The sequence below is a fragment of the Mesoplodon bidens genome (genome assembly GCF_964165515.1).
Source record: "Mesoplodon bidens genome assembly, contig: HAP1_SCAFFOLD_923, whole genome shotgun sequence".
Lineage (NCBI taxonomy): Eukaryota > Metazoa > Chordata > Mammalia > Artiodactyla > Ziphiidae > Mesoplodon > Mesoplodon bidens.
This window is the reverse complement of record NW_027671466.1, coordinates 46078-69265: the sequence shown is the minus strand read 5'-3', so window position 1 is coordinate 69265 and position 23188 is coordinate 46078. Positions and strand designations below refer to the sequence as shown.

The 23188-nt window shown below is 44.1% G+C and overlaps 2 protein-coding genes across 2 annotated transcripts in view; one reads left to right on the top strand and one right to left on the bottom strand.

The window, feature by feature from the left end:
* Positions 1-7514: 7514 nt before the first annotated feature.
* LOC308611322 (olfactory receptor 3A1-like) lies at positions 7515-8267 on the bottom strand (the record flags this gene model as incomplete). Its single annotated transcript, XM_081260149.1, has 1 exon — positions 7515-8267. A coding segment is annotated over one exon (753 nt), but the record flags the coding sequence as incomplete, so codon positions are not given.
* Positions 8268-17372: 9105 nt separating this feature from the next.
* The window catches only part of LOC308611321 (GRB2-associated-binding protein 3-like), a gene marked incomplete at its 5' end in the record, with an annotated part of 32011 nt that continues 26195 nt past the window's right edge, over positions 17373-23188 (top strand). The window contains 3 exons of the mRNA XM_081260148.1: positions 17373-17461; positions 19406-19552; positions 19628-19785. Coding sequence (XP_081116274.1) covers positions 17373-17461; positions 19406-19552; positions 19628-19785 — 394 coding nt within the window. The remainder of the gene's footprint in view (positions 17462-19405; positions 19553-19627; positions 19786-23188) is intronic.

Genomic DNA, 23188 nt, shown 5'->3' with positions numbered 1-23188 from the left:
CCACTAAGCCCGGGCCAGGAGAGGGGGCGTAGGACTCACCTAGCGTCTCTTCCTAGGCAGGGCGTCCCTCCCCAGGGCGTTGACTCCTATACTAGTTGCCACTTCATTATGGGGCCCTATTTGTTTGCTTGCATTGGTCTTGGGCACAAGATCTTGGCCCTGTTGTTTCCCTGTTGCTTCCCTGTTGCTGGAGGAGGAGGGTGCTGAAATGTTTGTTACGGCAGAAAATAAAACTGAACTACTATTCCGTGTCTGAGTATACTTTCAGGTACTGCGCCTCCACGGTTTCTTGCTTTGTCCTTGGTTCCAAGGGAAGGTTCTGGGCTTCAGATATTCTAGTAGTACAAGGTAACTGAAGACAGTTTAGGAAGTGGAAGCACATTAAAATGCACTATGTCCTGTCATTCAGCGTTAACTACTACCAGTATTCTGGGATATCTTCTTAGTTGTATACTTTCATTTACATATAACAATAATATAATGTAATTTTTGCAAGTTCATGGTTAATTTTTTTCCTGAATTATTTTCACTTAACATAGGAGCTTTTTTTCCCCTAAAATTCCTTCAAAAACATGTACTTCGTTGCATAAAAGAAGAACTATAAGTGTTAAACATTTAATACGTTTCTGTTTATCCCTATTGTAAGTAACGAGTCAGTGGAATTCTTCTGTGTAAGTATTTGCCTGGCTGGTTATGTCCCCAAGGTCGATTTCAATGGGTAGAAGTACTGAGGTAAGAGTTCACTTTTCTATTGATTTTTTAAGGCCGTTGGTGTACGGTACATGGTTGCTGCTCAGAAAGTGTGCCCTCCCACCAGAATTCCAGTTTGCCCACCACCTTGTACCAGTAGGTCTGATTCCTGCCAAAATAAAAAGCTTAGTTTGCAGGAGAAGATCAAACAACCCAGAAACACTGGAACTGGACCTTTGTGGTCTACTGACCTTGTTTCAGACGAGTGAAGAAAAGTTTTGGGACAATTAAGTCTTTGGGGGAGGAGTTAGCCCCCTCTAACGGATAGTGTTTCCTGCAACCTCGCTAAATTTGCTTATAGTTTTAGTAGCTCTTCTGTGAATTACATCATATTTTCTACATACACGATCAGGTGGTCTGAAGATAAGGTAGTCTTACTTTTCCTTTCCTGTTGGGATGCCTATTTGTGATTGATTTCTCTCCTAATGGGATTGGATTTTCCTGCTGCTTTCATGCCTGGTGATTTTATATTGGATGCCAGACACTGTGAAATTTTACCTTGGATGCTGGATATTTGTGTTCCCAAACATATTCTTGAGCTTGTTTCTGGGACTCTGTTAAGTTACTTGGAACCAATTTGATCCTTTCAAGTCTTCCTTTTGGTGAGAACAGGGCAGGTTTTAGTGTAGGAATAATTTAACTAATTAACAACCTCCAATATTTGTTAGAAACAAAGACTCTTATACTTCATCAGTTGGAGTGTTAGTAAATCTATCGGGACATTTATTTGGCATTTTATATTGAAGTTGAAGCTGTTTTTACCCTTTGGCCCGCCTTTGGGAATCTATCATAGAGAAAGTCTTGCATATGCCAACAAGGCAGAGTTAACCAGAATGTTAACTCTAGCATTGAGTAAAAAAACTTCAACTGAGTAAAGATTCAGTGAATTACAGTAAGCCCATCCTAGTGGAAAACCGTGTGGCAGTTAGAGAAAGAGCAAGGTAGATAGCTGGGTACTAAGAAAGATGAAAACAAGTTGAGAATCTCTGCGTGGTATGGTATGTTCTCTTCTCACAGTGTGCTGCCACCGTGTGAAAGTGCGGGGATATGCATAGTAACTACCTAGAGTGAGCCCCCTCCACTGTCAGGAATGCTCATCTCCAGACATTAGCGTTAGGGAAAGAAACTTCCACCTTGTAAATTTCACACGTATGTATTGTTTAAGTATTTTCATCACGTATGTATTACTTTTGACATAAGTATTTTTATTTTGGGAAAATAAAAATACTGTTCTATTAGATTAAGGAATAATCTTTCCTAGTCTTGTTCCTTTAAAACATTGGAAATGGATTATGAATTTGATGAAAAGTCTGCACCACTGTAGAGGACATCTATGGGTTTTGTCACCCAGCATCCGTTTCCCTTCTCTTGGTACTGGTATCGTCATGTCACGCTAGAAAATCTCCCCTTTCCTTTTCTCTCGGCCATTATGGTTCTGATAGAGTTGATGTCACCTCTGATTCCGGGGGTGGGCATGTGGCTCAGGCCTGGCCAATCGGAGCACTGCTTTCCTGCGGCCGTGGTGATCCCATCCAACCAGTGACACTTTTGGGGCTGCAGGGGAGGCAGGCTGGCAATGGACAGAGGGGAAGCTAGAGCAAGAAGAAGACACATCTCAGAGCACCAAATCCTGGATCCAGCCATGCCTGAAGACAGGAACTACCTGTGTACCTTTCAGTTATACAGACCCAGAAATTCTCGCAGTGGCTTAAGCCAATGTGGATATTTTTGATTGTTTCTGTTCTACTTTTTTTCACTTGCAATAGCAAAGTCTTGACTATTAATGAATTGGGGGAATCATACTTTTATTTATTTAACTACTGTGGTCTGAGGACTTGGCCCTCCTTTAATTACTTCAAGGGAGAAATTGACCTCTTTTCTTGTTAAGGGATTAGCTCCTGGCTGATCAACTCATACTGTGGTAGAAAAGGAGACAAATGAGTCAAAGGAGGGGAGGGACTGCAAGGGGCAGCTGGAGGAAAGGGAAAAGGAGAAGGACCATCCCTTTCCAGACAGGGCACCCAAAATTGGCCCAGAAGTGGGCCATATAGTGGATATGGAGAAGCCTGTGCCTTCCACATTATTTTTAATAGCTGTATAATGTTCCACAGAATGTGTATACCATAGTTATTTTAACCAATCTCTTGTACATAGGCCTTTAGGCTATTTATAATTTTTCAGTATTATAAACCATGCCGAAATTAATACCCTGGTACATTTGTTTTTGTGTAACACATTATGTACAATAGGATTTTAGAAGGAGGGTTGTTGGGTCAAAGAGTAATCTCTTTTTAAAGTGTTTAATATGTATTACCAAGTTGCCCTCCAAAAAGTTTGCATCAATTTAACTCCAACGAATTGTGTATGAAAGTGTCCATTTTCTTACGTCCTACCCTCTATTTGTCAGCTTCGCCTGCCATAATAAAATACCACAGACTAGGTGGCTTAAAAAGTAGAAATTTGTTTTCTCATAGTTCTGGAGACTTGAAGTCCAAGATCAAGGTGCCAGCAGGTTGGTTTCTGATGAGGCTTCCTCCTTGATTTATAGACAGACACCTTCTCGCTGTGTCCTCACGTGTCCTTTGTGTGTGTGTGTGTGTGTGTGTGTGTGTGTGTGTAGTGAGAGAGAGAGAGAGAGGTCTTTGGTGTCTTGTTTCTCTTCTTATAAGGACACCAGACCTATTGGATTAGGTACCCACACTTATGACCTGATAAATATAACCTTAATTACCTCTTTAAAGTCCCTATCGCCAAATACTGTCACATTAGAGAATAGGATTTCAACATACGAATTAAGGGGGATACAATTCTGCCCATAATGCACACCAAGCAGGACATTTTCAATCTAACTTTGGTCATAGTTCTTTTCTATATAGAAGGTTTTAAAAAACTTCTAAAATGTATTTAAGTGATCGATCTTTTCATTATGATTTCTGTAGTTTATGTCCAATAGAAACCTTACCCACTGTAAAAGTGTAAAGTTTGTCACTCATAACGTCTTCTAGTACTTTAAAATTTTAATCCACTAGGAATTTATTTGGGTGCAAAAAATGACATTGATCTAATTTTGTTTTGCCCCCAAAGGTTAGTCAGGTGTTGGAACGCTATTTATTGAATAATCCGTATTTCTCCACTGAGTTGAAATGTCATCGTCACCAAATTTTAACCCCCATCTTTGTTTATTCTTGCAATTTGTTCTTCTAGCTAATTTGGGTTGAGTGATCTGGGATGGCCTCTCTGAAGAAGTGACCTGAAGGATTCAGTACAGAAAGTTGGGCTTGGGGAGGGAGAAGAAAGAGACAGAGGAAGACAGACAGACATTTGATTGGTTCAGCTTAAGTTGCCTTCCCAAGGATGCAGGGAGAAACGTGAGGACAAGAAGGGGATGAGAGAGAGGAGATTAACGCATCAGTGGATTAGAGGACTGTTGAGTTGGGGATACTTGAACATTTGAGTTTTTCTATTTTATACTATTATAAATAATATTGTTGTGAATATTTTGCTTAAAAGGGTTGCATACACACATGTGTAAATATACACGGTCCTAGTTTTAGTGATGAGAGGGTTTTCAGGTTGAGTTCATAACTTTGCAAGAACTATGCATTCCCACATGACATATTTATCCAGGCCTCTGTAATTACAGCATATTACCTGGTTAGGGAATGAGGGAACATTACTCTACCATGTAGTAGGGTGAAGGCTATGTGGAGAAAGGCCAAGATATGTGTCTGCAAAATTGATGTCCAAAATAAAAAACAAGTTCCATATTCTCACGGGAAGGTAGGGTTTATCAGCCAGGATGCCAGCAGTTGTGTCTAAGGGACCAAGCCAGAGATGTGACTGGAGAGAAAATGTAAAATTAAGAGTCAGAAGTCAGAGTGAAACCGAAATTGAAAGAGTACATAAAGAGCAATGGTGAAATTACTTGGATTACACAAGTCAGAAGAAAGCTGGTCTAGACTTTACTTTTTACAGAAAAATTAATTTCCAAAAGAATTAAACTTGAAATGGGAAAAAATGAAAGCATACAATTAAGTAGAAAATATGAAACCATAAAAATGAAAGGAGAAAACATTGAGGAAGACAATTATGCATGATACAAAACCCAGAAGCCATACATGAATAAATATGAATCAATGTCTGAACACAAAGAAATGTGAAACGTATTTATGGAAGAAAACACCGTGAGAGCATCAAATTGGGACTCAATTGGGATAATTCTTTATAAATCACATAGTAAAAAAGGCAGGATACAAAGTGCAGAAGGCAAAAAAATAAAATCAATATCTAATTATACGAAAATGTTAAACTCTGTTATGGAACAAAACACCATAAATAAGATGAAAAGACAAACAAGTTAGGAAAAAAATCAGTGATACAAATAGTAAACTAAAGAAGATATCTTTAAAATGTAAAAAAAAAAAGCCCTAAAAAACTCCTGGAAATCAATACATAAAAGACAAACAATCCAATAGGGAATTGTACAAATGACAAGAACATGGCATTCATGGAATAAGAATTATAAACAGCCAAATTGGTACTTGATATGATCTTATTTATGTAAAAAAAAACTGTAAATGCAGGTTAGCATATCATAGGAAAAAATCTAGAAGGATACCCATAAAACTGCTCATAGTGGTTAGTACAGAGACATTATGAGAATAAAAATTTTAATTAATTTATTTAATTTTGGCTGCGTTTGGTCTTCGTTGCTGTGTGTTGCATAAGCAGGGGCCACTCTTCGTTGCGGTGCACGGGCTTATTGCGGTGGTTTCTCTTGTTGCAGAGCATGGGCTCTAGGCGCGCGGGCTCAGTACTTGTGGCTTGTGGGCTCTAGAGCGCAGGCTCAGCAGTTGTGGCACATGGGCTTAGTTGCTCCGTGGCATGTGGGATCTTCCCAGACCAGGGCTCATACCCATGTCCACTGCATTGGCAGGCGGACTCTCAACCACTGTGCCACCAGGGAAGCCCCCTATGAGAAATTTTAACTTTCTAGTAATGCACCTTTATGTAAAGCATAAAGGATTTTATTTCATTAGATTTTTTTAACCATTAAAAAAATTGAAGTATAGTTCATTTACAGTGTTGTATTCGTTTCAGGTGTATAGCAAAGTGATTCCATTACACACACACACACACACACACACACACACACACACATATATATATATATATATATATATATTCTTTTTCAGGTTCTTTTCCACTTTAGGTTATTATAAGATATTGAATATAGTTCCCTGTGCTATACAGTAGGTCCTTGTTGTTTATGTATTTTATATATAGTAGTGTGTATATGTTAATCCCAAACTCCTAATTTATCTCTCCCCCTCTCCCTCTGCTATCCTCTTTGGTAACCATAAGTTTGTTTTTTATGGCTGTGAGTCCATTTCTGTTTTGTAAATAAGTTCATTTATATCATTTTTTAAAAGACTCCACATATAAGTGATATCATATGATATTTGTCTTTCTCTGTGTTACTTCACTTAGTATGCTAATCTGTAGGTCCATCCATGTTGCTGCAAACGACATTATTTCATTTTTTATGGCTGAGTAATATTCCATTGTATATATTACCACATCTTCTTTATCTGTTTATCTGTCAATGGACATTTAGGTTGTTTCCATGTCTTGGCTACTGTGAACAGTGCTGCTCTGAACATAGGGGTGCATGTATCTTTTTGAATCATAGTTTTGCCTGGATATATGCCCAGGAGTGGGATTGCTGGATCATATGGTAGTTCGATTTTTAGTTTTTTAAGGAACCTCCATACTGTTCTCCATAGTGGCTGCACCAATTTACATTCCCACCAACAGTGTAGGAGGGTTCCTTTTTCTCCACACCCTCTCCAGCATTTATTATTTGTAGACTCTGTTTTTATTTTTTGCTGCGTTGGGTCTCCATGGCTGTGCGTGGGCTTTCTCTAGTTGCGGCTGTTGGGGGCTACTCTTCGTTGCGGTGCGCGGGCGTCTCATTGCGGTGGCTTCTCTTGTTGTGGAGCACGGGCTTTAGGCGCACAGGCTTCAGTAGTTGTGGCACGCGGGCTCAGTAGTTGTGGTTCACGGGCTTGGTTGCTCTGTGGCATGTGGGATCTTTCCAGACCAGTGATTGAACCTGTGTCCCCTGCATTGGCAGGTGGATTCTCAACCACTGCGCCACTGGGGAAGTCCCTATTATTTGTAGACTTTTTAATGATGGCCATTCTGACTGGTGTGAGGTGATACCTCATTGTAGTTTTGATTTGCATTTCTCTAGTAATTAGCGATATTGAGCATCTTTTCATGGGCCTGTTGGCCATCTGCATGTCTTCTTTGGAGAAATGACTACCTAAATGATTTTATAATAAGCATATATTGTAGTTGAAAAAAATAAAAAATCTCTAAGCGTCCAGAACTGTAAATACACAGTGATTCCAGTTTTGTTTCCCTGCTTTAAATGCACATGCACATACATTGGTAGTTCAAAAAGAAACCTGAAGGAAACCATGAAAATGTTCACAGTGGTTCTCTGTAGGCGGTGAGATTGTGAAGGGTATTTTTTGTGTGTCATTTTATGAGCTTCTGTAACTGCACAACTTATCCGATGACCATGTTTTATTTCTATAAATACAAAAAAAAACAATGTTTTAGAATAAAAAAATGCAACAGAAATATTTGATCTTTGCTGGAATGGAGGAAAGCCTGGCACACAAAATAAGATTCACCAAATGGACCATCTACGCTAAATTTCAGAATCCTATGTAGTTGGATTCACTCCCAAAGCATCAGGTATGTGCCAGCCGCACTGTGGAGGAGTGTGGCCTTGTTTCGCATATGCCGTAGACGATGGGGTTGAGCATAGGAGCGGGGACCACATACAGCACAGAAAGAACCCGGTCTCTCAAGCCAGAGTGTGCAGAGCTGGGAAGGATGCAGCAGAGGACTGGAGTGATGTAGAAAATGCAGACCATGGTGATGTGAGCGCCACGGGCAGAAAAGGCTTTTCTTCGGCCCTCGGCAGAGTGAATCCTGAAAACCGCAGCGACAACATGTATATAGGAGATCACAACCAGGGCACAAGGTGCAAGAGCCACCAGAAAACTGAAGAACAGGGCAAGTTCATTGGCCCACGTGGTGGAGCAAGAGAGTCTGAGCAGTGGAGGGAGGTCACAAAAGAAGTGGGTGATAAGGCGGGGTCCACAGCGCTTGAGGAGAGCTGCAAGAATGGTGTGGGTGAGTGCATTGGCCAAAGCAAGCAGGCAGGAGATTGAAGCCAGTCCTGTCCGAGTCCTTTGGCCCACGAGGACTAGGTAGTGCAGTGGCTGGCAGATGGCTGTGTAGTGGTCATAGGCCATGGCTGTGAGCGGGAAGCACTCCCAGGGAGCCAGGAAGTAGAGAAAGAATATCTGGGTAAGACAAGCATGACAAGGCATGACCCGCACTGGTGCCAGCAGATGAACTAGAACCTGAGGCACCGTGTTGGAGATATAGGCAGTATCCAGCAGCGAGAGGTTGGCCAGGAAGAAATACATGGGAGTGTGGAGTCAGAAGTTCCCAGCCACGGCCACTGTGTAGACCAGCAGAAAGACGGTGAAGGGCAAATGCCTCAACTCCTGTGTCCCATTCCCCAGCTGCATGAAACCACGCCCAGAAACTTGCACCTGTAGAGTCCAGCTCAGAGTCAGATGAGGGTTTTAAGTTTGGAGTTTCAATTTACAAAAGGGAGTGGTGGTGAGGGACAGAGACAAAGAAGGCAGGTTTCAGGCTTAAGGGAATAAAACTCAGAATTGGAAGAATGAAATTAGGCTCAGGAGACCAGCGGTAAAGTAGAGGCCAGGAGAATGGAAACCCCACCAGCCCTCACACCAAGAGGAGGTGCACAGACCTTGAAGTCACAGTGCACGCACAGCCTATGAGAATATCAAAGTCAGTCCCTCAGAAACTTCTACCTGAGTAAGTGGCCCTGCGCCTTGTAATTACCTGAAATTGTCCCATCACCAACCCAACAGAACCCCTACTCAGGACCAGTGATGAGATCAAGATCAGGTCTCTCCTTCTCTTGCGCTGAACCTTTCAGTGCCTCCCATCTCACTCAGAGTCAAAGCCAAAGTCCTCCTCATGGGCTAGCAGACCCTCTGTGATATGCCCTCTCCTTTCCTCTCTGATCATCAGACAAGAGTTTCGTTCGTCAGCATCTTGTCCCATGTCACATCTTCAGACCTACCTACAGCAGCAAGCATCCTTGCCTATTTCCTGCCTTGGCGGAAGAGGGCTCTGCCCTTCTATCCAAGGCTAACTTCTCCAGCTGCTCTTCTTCTCAGTACTTGGCAATCCTTTTACATGTGAATGTACTAAATGCCACTAAATTGTTTACTTTAAAATGGTTTATTTTATGGTGTGTCAATTTTGCCACAATAGAGAAGAAAGCAAATTAAAGACTTCTTTCAGACATATAAAAGCTGAATTATTGTCAGCAGAAAACCTGCACTACAAGAAATGTTAAAGAGAGTTCTCCTCAAGGAAGGATGACACCAGATGGGAATTTGGATCTACGTGAATGAATGACGAGTTCCAGAAATGGAAAATATGTAGGTAAATATAAATTTTTCTCATTTTAATATCTCTTTCAATCATAGTAAACTGTTTAAGCAAAAATATTAACAGCATAGTGTGCGGTTTATAACCAATGTAGACATGAAATGTATGACAACAATAGTACAAAGGACATGAGTGGGTAATTGGAAGTATATTGTTGTAATGTTCTTACATGATACGTGGAATGATTTTAAACCAGTTGAAGGTAGTCAATAATAAGGTAAAATGCGTATCAGAAACCCTAGCTCTAAAAGAAGATATAGTGAGGATAAAATGGAATTCTAAAAATTATTCAACCTAAAAGAAGTCATGAAAAGATAGAACGAGGAACATAGAACACATGGGACAAACAGAAAATAAAGTACAGGATGGTACATTTAAACTGAGCCATATCACTAGCTACATTAATGGTAAATGGTCTTCAGTTAAGAAAATGCTTCAGTTAAAAAGCAGAGAGTGTCAAAGTACATGAAAGGATGCTCAACATCTTTACTCATTAGAGAAATGCAAATCAAAACTACAATGAGATATCATCTCACACCAGTCAGAATGGCCATCATCAAACAATAAATGCTGGAGAGGGTGTGGAAAAAAAGGAACACTCTTGCACTGCTGGTGGGAATGTGAATTGGTACAGCCACTATGGAGAACGGTATGGAGGTTCCTTAAAAAACTAAAAATAGAACTACCATATGACCCAGCAATCCCACTACTGGGCATATACCCCGAGAAAACCATAATTCAAAAAGAGACATGTACCAAAATGTTCATAGCAGCCCTATTTACAATAGCCCGGAGATGGAAACAACCTAAGTGTCCATCATCGGATGAATGGGTAAAGAAGATGTGGTACATATATACAACGGAATATTACTCAGCCATAAAAAGAAACGAAATTGAGCTATTTGTAATGAGGTGGATGGACCTAGAGTCTGTCATACAGAGTGAAGTAAGTCAGAAAGAGAAAGACAAATACTGTATGCTGACACATATATACGGAATTTAAGAAAAAAAAATGTCATGAAGAACATAGGGGTAAGACAGGAATACAGACACAGACCTACTAGAGAATGGACTTGAGGATATGGGGAGGGGGAAGGGTAAGCTGTGACAAAGTGAAAGAGCGGCATGGACATATATACACTACCAAACGTAAGGTAGATAGCTAGTGGGAAGCAGCCGCATAGCACAGGGAGATCAGCTCGGTGCTTTGTGACCGCCTGGAGGGGTGGGATAGGGAGGGTGGGAGGGAGACGCAAAAGGGAGGGGATATGGGAACATATGTATATGTATAACTGATTAAATTTGTTATAAAGCAAAAAATAAAAAAAAAGAGTAGATGGGAGTTTTTTGAGAGGGTCTAGGGATATTAATTTCTTTATGGTTACATGGGGTGCATTTTCTTTCTAAATGTTCATCATTTAAAGTAGTGATCTGTGTACTTATATGTCAATAAAACATTTATTAAATAAAAAAAAAAGCAGAGAGTGTCAAAGTGGATAAAAAGGCAAAACAAAACATATGCTAAGCATAAGAAACCCACTTTAAACATAAAGATATAGGTCTGGTAACAGTAAAACGATGGATGAAGACATACCGTGCAAACTCGAATAATAAGAGAGTTTGAGTAGCTCTATTAATAGCAGGCAGAGTAGACCTTACGATAAGGAATATGATGGGATGGAGGACATTTGCTAATGATAAAGGGGTTATTTCATGAAGAAGTCATAATAACAGAGCTTCAAAATGTATGAAACAAAACTCACAGAAAAGAAAGAAGTAAAGTAGCAATCAAGAGGAAACTTATCTTAAGTAACAGAACGATACTGCAGAAAATCAGACATAGAAGAGCAAATTTTGATTAATTGCACCTAAATAAGCAGTAGGAAAGAAATAATGAAGATAAGAGCAGATATGAATAAAATGTAAAATGAGCAAATAAATGATAGAGAAAAATCCATGAAACAGAAAGCTTTTGAAAATACCAATAAAACTGATAAAAAACTGTAACCAGGGAATGTTAGGGAAAACGTTTGTGAATAAATTTGCCAATTTAGATGAGATGGACAAATTCCTTGAATGACACAAATCACCAAAACTAACTCAAGAAGAAGTGGGAAACCTGAATATCCCTAAATCTATGAAAGAAATGGAACAGAAAACTCCAGGCCCATATGACTTTACTAGTGAATACTATGAAATACTTAGAGAAGAAATATTACCAATCCTATACAAACTCTTTCAGAAAGTAGAGGAGGGGAAACACTTCTCAAGTCATTTTATGAGGCCAGCATTACAAAATACCCAAACCAGATGAAGACATTGCACGAAAAGAAAACCATAGACCAATATCCTTCAGTAACTTACACACAAAAAACTTAGTTAAATATGAGCAAGTTTAATCCAGCAATATATAAAGAGGACGATACATTACGACCAAGTGAGATTTATCCAAAGAATGAAAGACTGGTTTTGCATTGAAAAATCAATCAAGAGTTATTCATCATATTAACAAAATAAAGGAGAAAAACCATGTGATCATTTCAATAGATGCAGAAAAAGCATTTGACAACATTCAACAACCACTATGATAAAAACTCTCAGAAAACTAGGACTAGAAAGAAACTTTCTTAATCTGATAAAGGCAATCTACAAAAATCCTACAGCTAAAATGATAATGGAGGAAAATATACTTCCCCACCCCTGAACTTGAGAGTAAGGCATGGATGTTCACCACTTTTAAGTATTGTCCTGGAAATCCTAGGCAGTGCACTAGACAAGAAAGAAAAATAAAAGTTATACAGATTGGAAAAAATAGAATTATCTTTATTCAGAGATGACATGTTTGTGTCTGTAGAAAATCCTAAGCAATCTACAAAGAAAGAAACGTGAAATTTAAAAGTCACTATAATTTATAATAGTATCCTAAAACATGAAATACTTAGTGATGCATTTAATAAAACACGTGCAAAACATTTACAGTGAAAACTAAAACCTATTAACAAGAGAACTTAAAACCTATATTAATGGAGAAATGTATCATGTTCATGGCTTGGAAGACCCGGGATTTTTTTCTTTTACTCACAAAAATTTAACGTTTGAAGATTTCCATCACAAAGCAAGATTACACATAGACAAAAATTAGGAAAGCAAACAAATAGAAAATTTGTTAGCAGAGGAAAGAAAAGTAGTACATATGGCAAAATATTCAATCCCACAAGTTACTTATAAAATGATAATTAAAATAGCAAGTGAATACCATTTTATAACTAGTAAATTAGATGTACTAAAATGAACAGCCAGTGCTGACTAGGTTGTAGTCAATGGGTAGACTATATTGGTGACAGTGTGAATTGATGTAATTCTTTTTGGCAAACAATTTGCAATACATTTGAAAAGAAACATACATCTATTGCATGTGATACTGGACATCCTGTTAACACAGCATCTACAGCTTTGTCTCCTTCTCCTCCCACAGTGGACAGAAATAATTCCATATTCAATCTTTCCAAGGTGCCCCACAGTATCAGTTACTGGGTGTTATCTGACATCCTCAGATATATATGAGGATGAAGGATCAGAAATATTAAACCCAGGCCCAGGAACTATGAGTATATATTAGGAAAAGGATACCACAAAGGAGCGAAGACTCAAGTATTAAGAAGAGATTTGGGGGCTTCCCTGGTGGCGCAGTGGTTAAGAATCCGCCAGCCAATGCAGGGGACACGGGTTCGAGCCCTGGTCCGGAAGATCCCACGTGCCGCGGAGCAACTAAGCCCGTGCGCCACAACTACTGAGCCTGCGTGTCACAACTACTGAAGCCCGCGAGCCACAACTACTGAAGCCCTTGTGCCTAGGGCCCGTGCTCCGCAACAGGAGAAACCACCACAGTGAGAAGCCCGCACACCACAATGAAGAGTAGCCCCCGCTCGCCGCAACTAGAGAAAGCCCGTGCGCAGCAACGAAGACCCAACGCAGCCAAAAATAAATTAATTCATTAAAAAAAAGAATATATTTTTAACATATCCTGCTGGTCATCAAGAAGATAAGAGCAATTCCAATTTTTTTGGAAATGGCCGAACGATATGAATAGGCTAGTTACAGAAAAGGAAATCCCCAAAGGTCGCAAGGCTATAGTAGGAGTGGAGACGGGTACAGCCATAGCAGAGAGCAGCGTGGCGTGACTGAATCCAGTGACGTCTGCCCATCCCTAAAGCCCAGCAATTCTGCTCCTGGGAACTTGCCACTGGTCCCCTTAGTGGGTATGTATGAGGCTGTCCATCAGGTATTTTTCGCGGAGGCGGGAGTCAGAGCCCCCTAGACGTCCCACTGACCCTCCTTCTGCCCTTGTTTCAGACCCTCAGGTGGGGCTGGTTAATTCATGAGTTTCCTCTTGTGATATGGACGACAGCAGAAGCCAACAAGCTAGACCCTTGCTCAGTACGTTCTCTGGGCTTTTCCCGCACATGTCCAACCAGTGTCCACGCCTACTCACTACCTACCCACGTGAGTCCAATTCTGCACTGATGGTTTTTTTTTTCCCCCAGTGATGATGATTAAAACCTATTTGCTAAACCTAAAACTAAAAAACTATGAGAATGTCTGCTCACGGCTCCCGCTTTGCAACTCCCACAGGGAAACGTGGGACAGAGAGCTCATTGAGTCTTCCGTAAGTGACTGTGAGGCGTTAATTCCCACCTGGCTTTTGTACAAGACCACGGCTCGGCCTCCCTAGTCCGGCTCCCTACTGCCCATTATTCAGAGAAGCTGGCCTGCTCTCCTTTCCTCGTGTTTATATGTTAGTCTGGTGTGAATTGTAATCACTTCTGTACTCTCTGCTTTCTCCCGAAAAAAGTATGTGGCTTTACAAATTGGACCACGCGAATCATTTCCTCTGCAAGGAGTTCACTGACACCATCCACTCACACCTGCCGCCTGTCCTTTTCCACTCCTTTCAAATAGGTCTAGTTTACCATCTGCAGCCTTTGACACATCTCCCTTGACATGTTTTTCAACCTAAATACCAGCTTTATTACTGATAAAACTGATTGGGGGACTTCCCTGATGGTGCAGTGGTTAAGACTCCATGCTCCCAATGCAGGGGGCCTGGGTTCGATCCCTGGTCAGGGAACAAGATCCCATGTGCATGCCACAACTAAGAGTTCGCATGCCACAACTAAGAAGCCTGTGAGCTGCAACTAAGGAGCCTGCCTGCCACCACTAAGGAGCCCACGTGCCACAACTACAGAGCCCGCCTGCCACAGTCAAGGAACCCGCGAGCCACAACTAAGACCCAGCACAACCAAATAAATAAATAAATGCATTAAAAAACAACAAGAAAAACTAACTCATTGGGGGTACTTCCCTGGTGGTCCAGTGGGTAAGACTGCGAGTTCCCAATGCAGTTCCATCCCTGGTCGGGGAACTGGATCCCATATGCCGCAACTGAGGAGTTCGTATGCCACAACTAAGGAGTCTGCACGCCGCAACTAAGTCCCACATGCCGCGGAGCAACTAAGCCCGTGCGCCACCACTACTGAGCCTGCGTGCTACAGCCCGTGAGCCACAACCACTGAGCCCACGCACAGCAACGAAGACCCAACGCAGCCAATAAAGAAATAAACAAACAAACTGAAAAAATACTTAAAAAAGAAAGCACAGGTGCAGATGTCGAGTAGCCAGAGGGAGGACTCTGGTGGGTTCCGTGGCTTGGCCCCTTGCCACGTACTCCAACCTCGGTCCGGTGAGGCCTCTTCTACCACACGCGCTGGAGAAATGAGAGCTGCGTTTCCCCGGCCCCTTTGGAACTAGCGTCCTGGGCGAGGTCCAGGCGTGGCCAGCTAGTTGCCCTCACGTGTGATGTGGGGGGCAAAGCGAGATGGAAGTCTGCTTCTGGGTGCTCTTCCTGTGAGTCACAGTGACACGGTTTCCGTGTGAGTACTAGCAGAGTGTCCGTGTGTGCTGGGACGCACGGTGCGGCCCTGGGGGTGTGCTGGGCCACCTTGGACCTGCTGGCGACAGCCGAGCAGGAGCGTGTCTTTGCGGCCAGGCACTCAGTGACGTCGTGTTGGCGGCCTGCAGTCAGTCGGCTGTGGTGGGAGTGGGTACAGCGTGGAGATCAGCAGATGCAGCGCCCCTGCTGCATCTGGAGAGCCGTTGTTAAAGCTTCACCAGTGCAGCACTGGCCGCCCGGGCGAGGGCGCCTATTGAGTGAGCGTCCACCTCGGGGCAGCCTCTGGGGCCGAGGGCAGGGCTGCGGAAGGACGGTAACCAGCCCAGCAGGTGGAGGAGTGGCCTGGAAACAGCCGAGAGGAAGCCAGACCGGCCCGTGTCACCTCCTGGCCCTGGGACGCGAGGGACCGGGCCGGCCCAGGGGCAGGAGGGTCCACACCACTGGCAAGGACAGCAGGGAGCACGAGGAGGGGGAGGGGCACCCGAGAGGAGGTGGAGTGAAAGTAGAATTAGCATCCATCACCACAGCGGGTGTCACCGCCACAGCTCCTTTGATTCCAGGCGCGTCCTCAGGGCGCTTGGGGTTGACTGGCGTTAACCCACAGAATCTTCGTTTCCCCGTTTGCGTCCCGGCCCGCAGCTGGGGGACCTGTGAGGCCTTGGCTGGCGCATCTCTCAGGACAGCTGAGGTGGATCATCTCTCCGTCAGGAAAGATGCTGTTTCTGTGTTCGGTCAGGTAAGTCAGTGGCGCCCCGCTAAGAATACTCACGGGAACCTAGCCCGGGTTAGCTGAGCAGTGCTGGCCTATGGCCGGAGCGTCCAGTCCCTGCCCCTCCCCCTCCCCTCCCCCGGTTCACCCATGGAAGCCCTAACCCCCCCATGGGATGGACTTTGGAGGCGGGCCTTTGGGAGGTAATAGGGTCTGGACGAGGTCATGCGGGTGGCGCCTCCATGATGGGGTCAGTGGAGACACCCACCAGCCCTGACCTCCCCACTCAGCGGAGACCCCGCTGCTTGGAGGTCCTACGCTTCCCCTGCTGTTTGTGGTTTACTCTGGGCTTTACCGGGGGGAGGGTCGGGGGGCTATGGGGGTGGGTGGGTGGCCCTTATTGCCTGGGGCAGATGGTTTGGGAGACGGTTCAAGGCCTTGGGAGTGGAAAGGCGTCATTCCTGTCTCGGTGGTGACTCCGTGGGCACTCGGCACCCGCTCCACGCCGCCCAGGCCCCGCCGGGGGGGCCAGTCTGCGCAGGCGCATCCGGGGCGCGCGAAAGGAGCGGGGCTTCACGGCAGAACCGAGTCCGTGCAGCCCAACGGGGTCTCCGGGGCGGCCCGTGGGGGTCAGGGCGGCAGCCAATCGGGTGCCGGGAGGCGACCTCAGGGGTGTGTGCGCAGGCGCCCTGGGCGTCCTTGGGCAGAAGGGGCGTGGCCTCGTGAGGCGCTCAGGCTCTCCTCTGCTCTTAGAGGGACGCACAGCGGCCATGCAGGCCCCGGGGGATGGCGGCGCGGTAGGTGCAGGGGGCCGAGTTGGCCAGCAGAGCTCCGGAACTCCTGGTTACCAGAGTCGGTCGGGTAGCCCTGAAGGCGAGGGTGGTCCTCGGCGCCCGGAAGCCCCCCGTGGGCCTGGCAGAGGAGGAGCAGCGACGGGAGCGGCTGCTGCAGGTCCCCAGGGTGGGCGGGCACCACGTGCCCTAAGAGCTGGTGGAGATGCAGCGTTCGCGGCTGTAGGGCCTGGAAGCAGACGGCTGGTGTTGTATCCTTTCCGTGGAGCCTCCCTGGGCTGGGGCAGCGGTGCGGTGGCAGGGTACATGGCGGCCGCCTGTGGAGGGGACGGAGGGGAGCGCAGGGCGCAGTCAGGGGCAGCAGGGGCGGGCAGCCCTGCAGGAAAGGGGATTGTCAATGCCTGAGGAGCCTGGGGGGTGGGGAAGGACCGAAGGGTTAGGGAGGCAGCTCCGGGCGGTCTCATCCTGGGGCAAAAACGGGCCTCTGAGGTGTGGGCAAGCCCGAGATACCAGCAAATTCAGTGGCGGATGGTGCCTTAACCACGTCTCCCCCAGCAAGCTCATAGTGCTCTTCCGATCCCCGCTGGAGGCACACATGGCCCGCAGAGCTCTGACCCCAGATGCCCAGCGTGACCAAGGCATGATTCGGAAGGAATATAGAGTGAATGGCAATGCCCTAGATATGTGAGTTCTAGAAGAGTCTGCCGTGGGCGGGGGTGGGGTGGGGTGGGGTCGGTGGCAGGTGCTGGGATCTGATCTCTGTCTTAAGAGTGCTGCGATGGGGGCGCTGACGGGCTTGGTATACGGAGGGGCCTGGGGGCTGGTGCCCTGGACCTACATGAGCGATCTCCCCTTTAACCTGATTTTCCTTTCCCCTCACTTGTAGTACGTGGACTGCTGAAGACCTTGAGCTCTTCCAGATTTCCATCAGCTCCTCCCTCGATCAGCTTTCCCTGGTGATTCGGAATATTCAGCACCTTGGGCCCTCGCCTCCCTAAAGGCTACGCGAAGGAAAGGGGGCTGAGGCCTAACCTTGTGTCCCCTACTAGGCAAGGCTTAGGGAATTCAAACTTGAGTAATCACCACTTTGTTATTTGGGTTTAATTTTTTGCCAGTACTGGCCCTTGGTATCTCTTGGTTCACTTGTTTTGTTTCCCTGCGGCTCGAGGAGTGGGATGCTTCAATGTGTATTACTGCAGAAAATAAAACTAGGCCACTGTTTTGTGTCACAGTTTCTTCTCAGCTAATGCATTTCTGGATTTTTTATCTTTGTCCTCGTGTTGGAGGGAAGGTTCTGGAATTCAGATATTCCAGTAGTACAAGGTAATTGAAGACAGTTTAGGAAAATGAAAAGCCCGATGTCCAGCACTAAATACTGTCAACGTTCTAGAACGATTTTTTTAGTTGCACTTGCACAGTAAATGTATAACGGTATGCAATGTAGAAGTCATTAAGGTTAGCATTAAATTTTTTCCTGACTTTTTTTCATTTAACATACTAGCTTTTCCACATTCTAAAAACTCTTCAAAAATATGTTATTGAGTGGAGGTATATAAGATGCACCATAATGTAATCATTGAACATTTAAGTTGTTTTCAATTTTTTCATTACTATGGTTAACGATTCAGTGGAATTCATGTATGTAATTCTTTCCATGAATGATTATTTCCTGAAAGTATATTCCAAAAGTTGGAAATATTGATCTAAATGTTTACTTTTCTATTTCTTTTTTGAGACTCTTGATCACAGGGAATTCCCTGACAGTCCAGTGCTTAGGACTCCGTGCTTCCACTGCAAGGGGCACGGGTTCCATCCCTGGTTGGGGAACTAAGATCCTGTAAGCCACGCGGCATGGAAAAAAAAAAAAAAAGAGCGGGAGAGAGAGGGAGAGGAAACAGACTGTCTTTAAAAAAGGAAAGACTCACAGTTTCTCTTCAGAAAATACACCTACTACCGGATTTCTGGTTTCCCAACATCCTTGTCACAATCGGCTTGGTTTCCTACTAAAATTAAAAACTTAGTTTGCACAAGAAGAGAAAAACCCTAGGCACAGTAAAAGAACAATGTTGTGGCTGACTGGACTTGTTTCAGATCAGTGCAGAAAAGTGCTGGGACAAGAACAATTAGTTGAGCGTTTGGGCAGGTGGAGTTAGCTCCTCTGATATCTTTTATCCTGTGATCTTGCTAAACTCACTGACTAGTTCTCCTCACTCGTGTAGATTGCATTCGGTTTTCTACATAGACAATCATGTTGTCTGCAGATAAAGTTTTACTTCTTCCTTTCCAATTGGGATGTCTTTTATCAATTGATCTGTCTCCTCCTAATGGGTTGGATTTTTCTGAATCTTAGCATACCCTTTTCCTTGGGTGCTGGGTACTTTTCTTCCTAGGTATATTCCAGAACTTCAAAAAATCTAATATTGTTAACTTCCTGGGAAACAGTTTGGTCCTTTTGAGTCTTGCCTTGAGACTTTCTGGGTGGGGGCAGAGCAGCTTTTAGTTTTCCACACGATTGAGACAAGATCCGTCTGAGTACTGTATATGATGTCACCCGAGTTCCGAGTTTCCGCTAGTGGACCCTCCGCCCTTGGGCACGGTTCTGTCCCTGTGCCGCTGTGTCCTCTCCAGTCCTCCACCCGCCAACTCCGGCTGCGTGCGCTCTGCGATCCACCCCCGAGACCCGGGGAGGCGGCTGGACTCGGTCCGGACGGTCCGTGTAGACAGCAAGCTGGGGCAGCTGCACGGCTCACCTCTTTGGGGTCTCAGCTCCCAGAGGTCACTGACGGTCCTCCCTCACCCGAGGCCCAGTTTCTTCACAGCCTGTGTTTCATAACTTTTGGCTGCGTTTAGGGGATTCTTTCAAGCCAGTGCGGGGGAGATCCGGTCCCTGTTCCTGCATGTGCGTGAACGGAGTCCGCCGGCACAGAGCCCAGAGAGCTCTGACAGCGTGGGCTGGAGGGAGGGCGATGCTGGTGCTGGGGATGGTGGCGGTGGGCATGGCGACGACGGTGATGATGGAGCATCTCCCCTGCCAGCACGCAGCAGCTCTGGTGGCTACGCTGATCCTGCCTTTCAAAATAGAAGTCAGATCACGTCTCCCCTGCCTAATTCCCTTCAGGGCTCCATTCTCACCCAGAATATAAGCCAGAGGTCCTTGTAATGGCCAGCAAGTCCCCACATTCTAATCTGTGAATCCCCCATCGCCTCTCTTACCTCCTCTGCTCTCTTGCTCACTCCATGCCAGCCACGCTGGCCTCTTGCCTGTGCCCTCAACGTTCCCGGTTTTCTACTGACTTAGGGCTTTTGCACAGTCTGTTCTCCCTGCCTGGAATGTGCTCTCATCTCCTTCGAGTCTGCCCAGATCTCGTCTTCTCGGCCTACTTCTTCCTGAGGCCACCAACAGCCCATCCTCTTCCTGCTGTTCTTTTCCATACGACTCATCACCTTCTACAACACAGTATAATTTACAAATTGACTTTTTATTTCCTGCCTCTTCCCAATAGAGATAACCACTATTCTGACTTCTACCACCATAGAGTATGAAAGTGAATTAAAAGTCTCATGTTGAAGAACAAAAAAATGGAAATGATTTAAAATTTCAAGACGGATATAAAACAGTTAGGATGCATTTGTTTATACAAAGGTAAACAAAAGATAAAACTCATTGAAATGGAGGTTTTGACCATGAAACAAAGACCAGAACAACAGTGCTGGATGGAAGCCAAATGGCTGTGATAAGGCAGAGGGGACGCGTCCCATGGATTGTTCTGCCTTCCCCATGGAGCTTCCCCAGGAACCGATGTCTGTAGGCGGCGGCGGCAGAGTGGGGTCAGGTTCGTCATCATCCTCGTGGGGCTCCAGTGACCTGGCAGCCTTGATTGTCCCCGAGGCTCTCCAGCCCCCCTCTGCCATCGGTGAAGTGCCCGTGGCGCGGAGCCTGCGTCTCAGCTCTGCTGTCTCCCATCGGGCCCCCTGCTGCGGCCAGCACCACTGCCACTCTTTTTTTTTTGGTGGGGGGAGGGGCTACTAAATTATTTTATTGTAAGGAATAGTAGAAATGAAAGAACTTAAGTGGGTGCTTTGGTACAACTTATAGAAAAGGTTAAGGTAACCACGACATTCATGCCCCGCCTTGGCGACCAGGGAAGTCACCCCCACCCCGAGGCTGGCTCATTGTCACCGTGTTCCAAGGTGTGCTTGTCAAAGAGAGACAAGCTGGTGTCATCGTCACCCAGTTTGTTGATGGATCTCACCTCTTATTCAGCTGATGAGTCTCAGTGAAATGACACAAGCGGGGGTTGTGTTGTCAGTCGTCACTTTTTTCCAAGTGCAACACATTCTGTTGCATTCAGCTGCTTGCTCTCCAAGTCGTCATGGTTTAATTTCTTGATTTCATGACGATTTTGGGATTCAGCCACCTTGTTGGTTCTGCCCAAACAATGTCGAATAGGAAGAATTTCTGGAAACAATTAAACAATACAGAAATACATACTATCTCTTCTTTTTAAAGCATAAATGAAATCTGAATATATTTACTGTAATACAACTCGTTATCCTGAGATCACACCACCACCATTCTTGCCTGCCTCTAATCTGTTCTCCACACGAAGTCAAGTGGTCTCTTAAAAAATGTAAATCAGATAGTCAGTTCCTTGCTAAAAACCAATCTGACGACTTCTCTTCGCACTTGGGATAAAATCTAAATTTCTTAGCATAGCGTGCAAGGCCCACTGGGATCTATCGTGCCTACATCCCTTATCCTTCTTTTATTTTTCTTCCGGTTTTATTGAGATGTAATTGACGTACAGCACTGTATGAGTTTAAGGAATACAGAATGATCTGACTTACACACATCGTGAAATGATGACCACAGTAAGTTTTGTGAGCATCTATCATCTCATGTAGATACAACATTAAACAAATAGAAAAAATATTTCCTTCTGATGAGAACTCTTAGGATTTACTCTTGTTAACAGCTTTCGTATATGACATGCAGCACTGTTATTTATATTTATCTTGTCCTGCACTCCATCCCTAGTACTTATTTATCTTAGAACTGGAGGTTTGTACTTTTTGACCACCTTCAGACCTTCATCCAATTCCCCCTCCCCCAATACCATACTCTCAACTAGGAGTGAAAGTGCAGAGTCCTAACCACTGAACCACCAGGGAATTCCCCTTCCTATTTTACTTCTGTCTGTAATTTTTATGGTTTTTAGTGAAATCTTGCATAGCTCATTAATGTATTCCCATGCATTTGTTATTTTTTACGTGAGTGCCAACGGTATTTTACTTTAAATAATTTCTTTGCTGTTGCAATCAAATAAATTAGCTTTATATTTTGATTTTGTATCTACCTTTTCTAAACTATATATTTATTTGCATTTTCTTTGTATACAATCATATCACATGCAAATACTAATAACTTTGTTTTTCTTTTATAACATATCTTTCATTTTCTTTTTCTTACGTCACTGCTTGGGGTAGGAGGCCAGGACATCTTTGAATAGTAGTATTAATAACAGGGACCCTTGTCTTATTCCCGATCTCACATGGAAAGCTTCCAGTGTTTCACCATTCTAATGTGGTTTGCAGCAGACTTTTATAGACACCATTCATTAGATTAAGGACATTCTCTGATATTCCTACTTTGCCAAATGTTATTTTTTAAAATCATGAAAAGGTATTGAATTTATTGAAATATTTTATGATCATGTGATTTTTTTCTCCTTTATCCTGTTAACGTGAAGAACTTCACTGGCCAATTATTTTTTGCAGTATAGTTGGTTTACAATATTATATTAGTTTCAGGTGTATAGCATAGTGATTCAGTATTTTTACAGATTATACTCTGTTAAAAGTTATTACAGGGACTTCCCTGGCAGCCCAGTGGTTAGGACTCGGCGCTCTGACTGCCGGAGCCCGGGTTCAGTCCCTGGTTGGGGAACTGAGATCCTGCAATCTGCGCAGCATGGCCAAAAAAAAAAAGTTATTCCAAAGTAATGGCTATAATTCCCTGTGCTGTACAATATATCCTTGTTGCTTATCTATTTTACACATAGTAGTTTATACCTCTTAATCCCCTACCTTATCTTGCCCCTCCCCCTTTCCCTCTCCCCAGTGGTAAACACTAGTTTGTTCTCTATATCTGTGAGTCTGCTTCCGTTTTGCTATAATACATTTATTTGTTTTATTTTTTAGATTCCACATACAAATGATATCATACAGTATTTGTCTTTCTCCGTCTGACTTACTTATTTCACTAAGCATAAGAGCCATCCACATTACTGCAAATGGTAGAATTTCATTCATTTTTATGGCTGAGTAATATTCCATTGTACATATGTACCACATCTTCTTTATCCATTCCTCTGTTGATGGACACTTAGGTTGCTTCCATGTCTTGGCTAT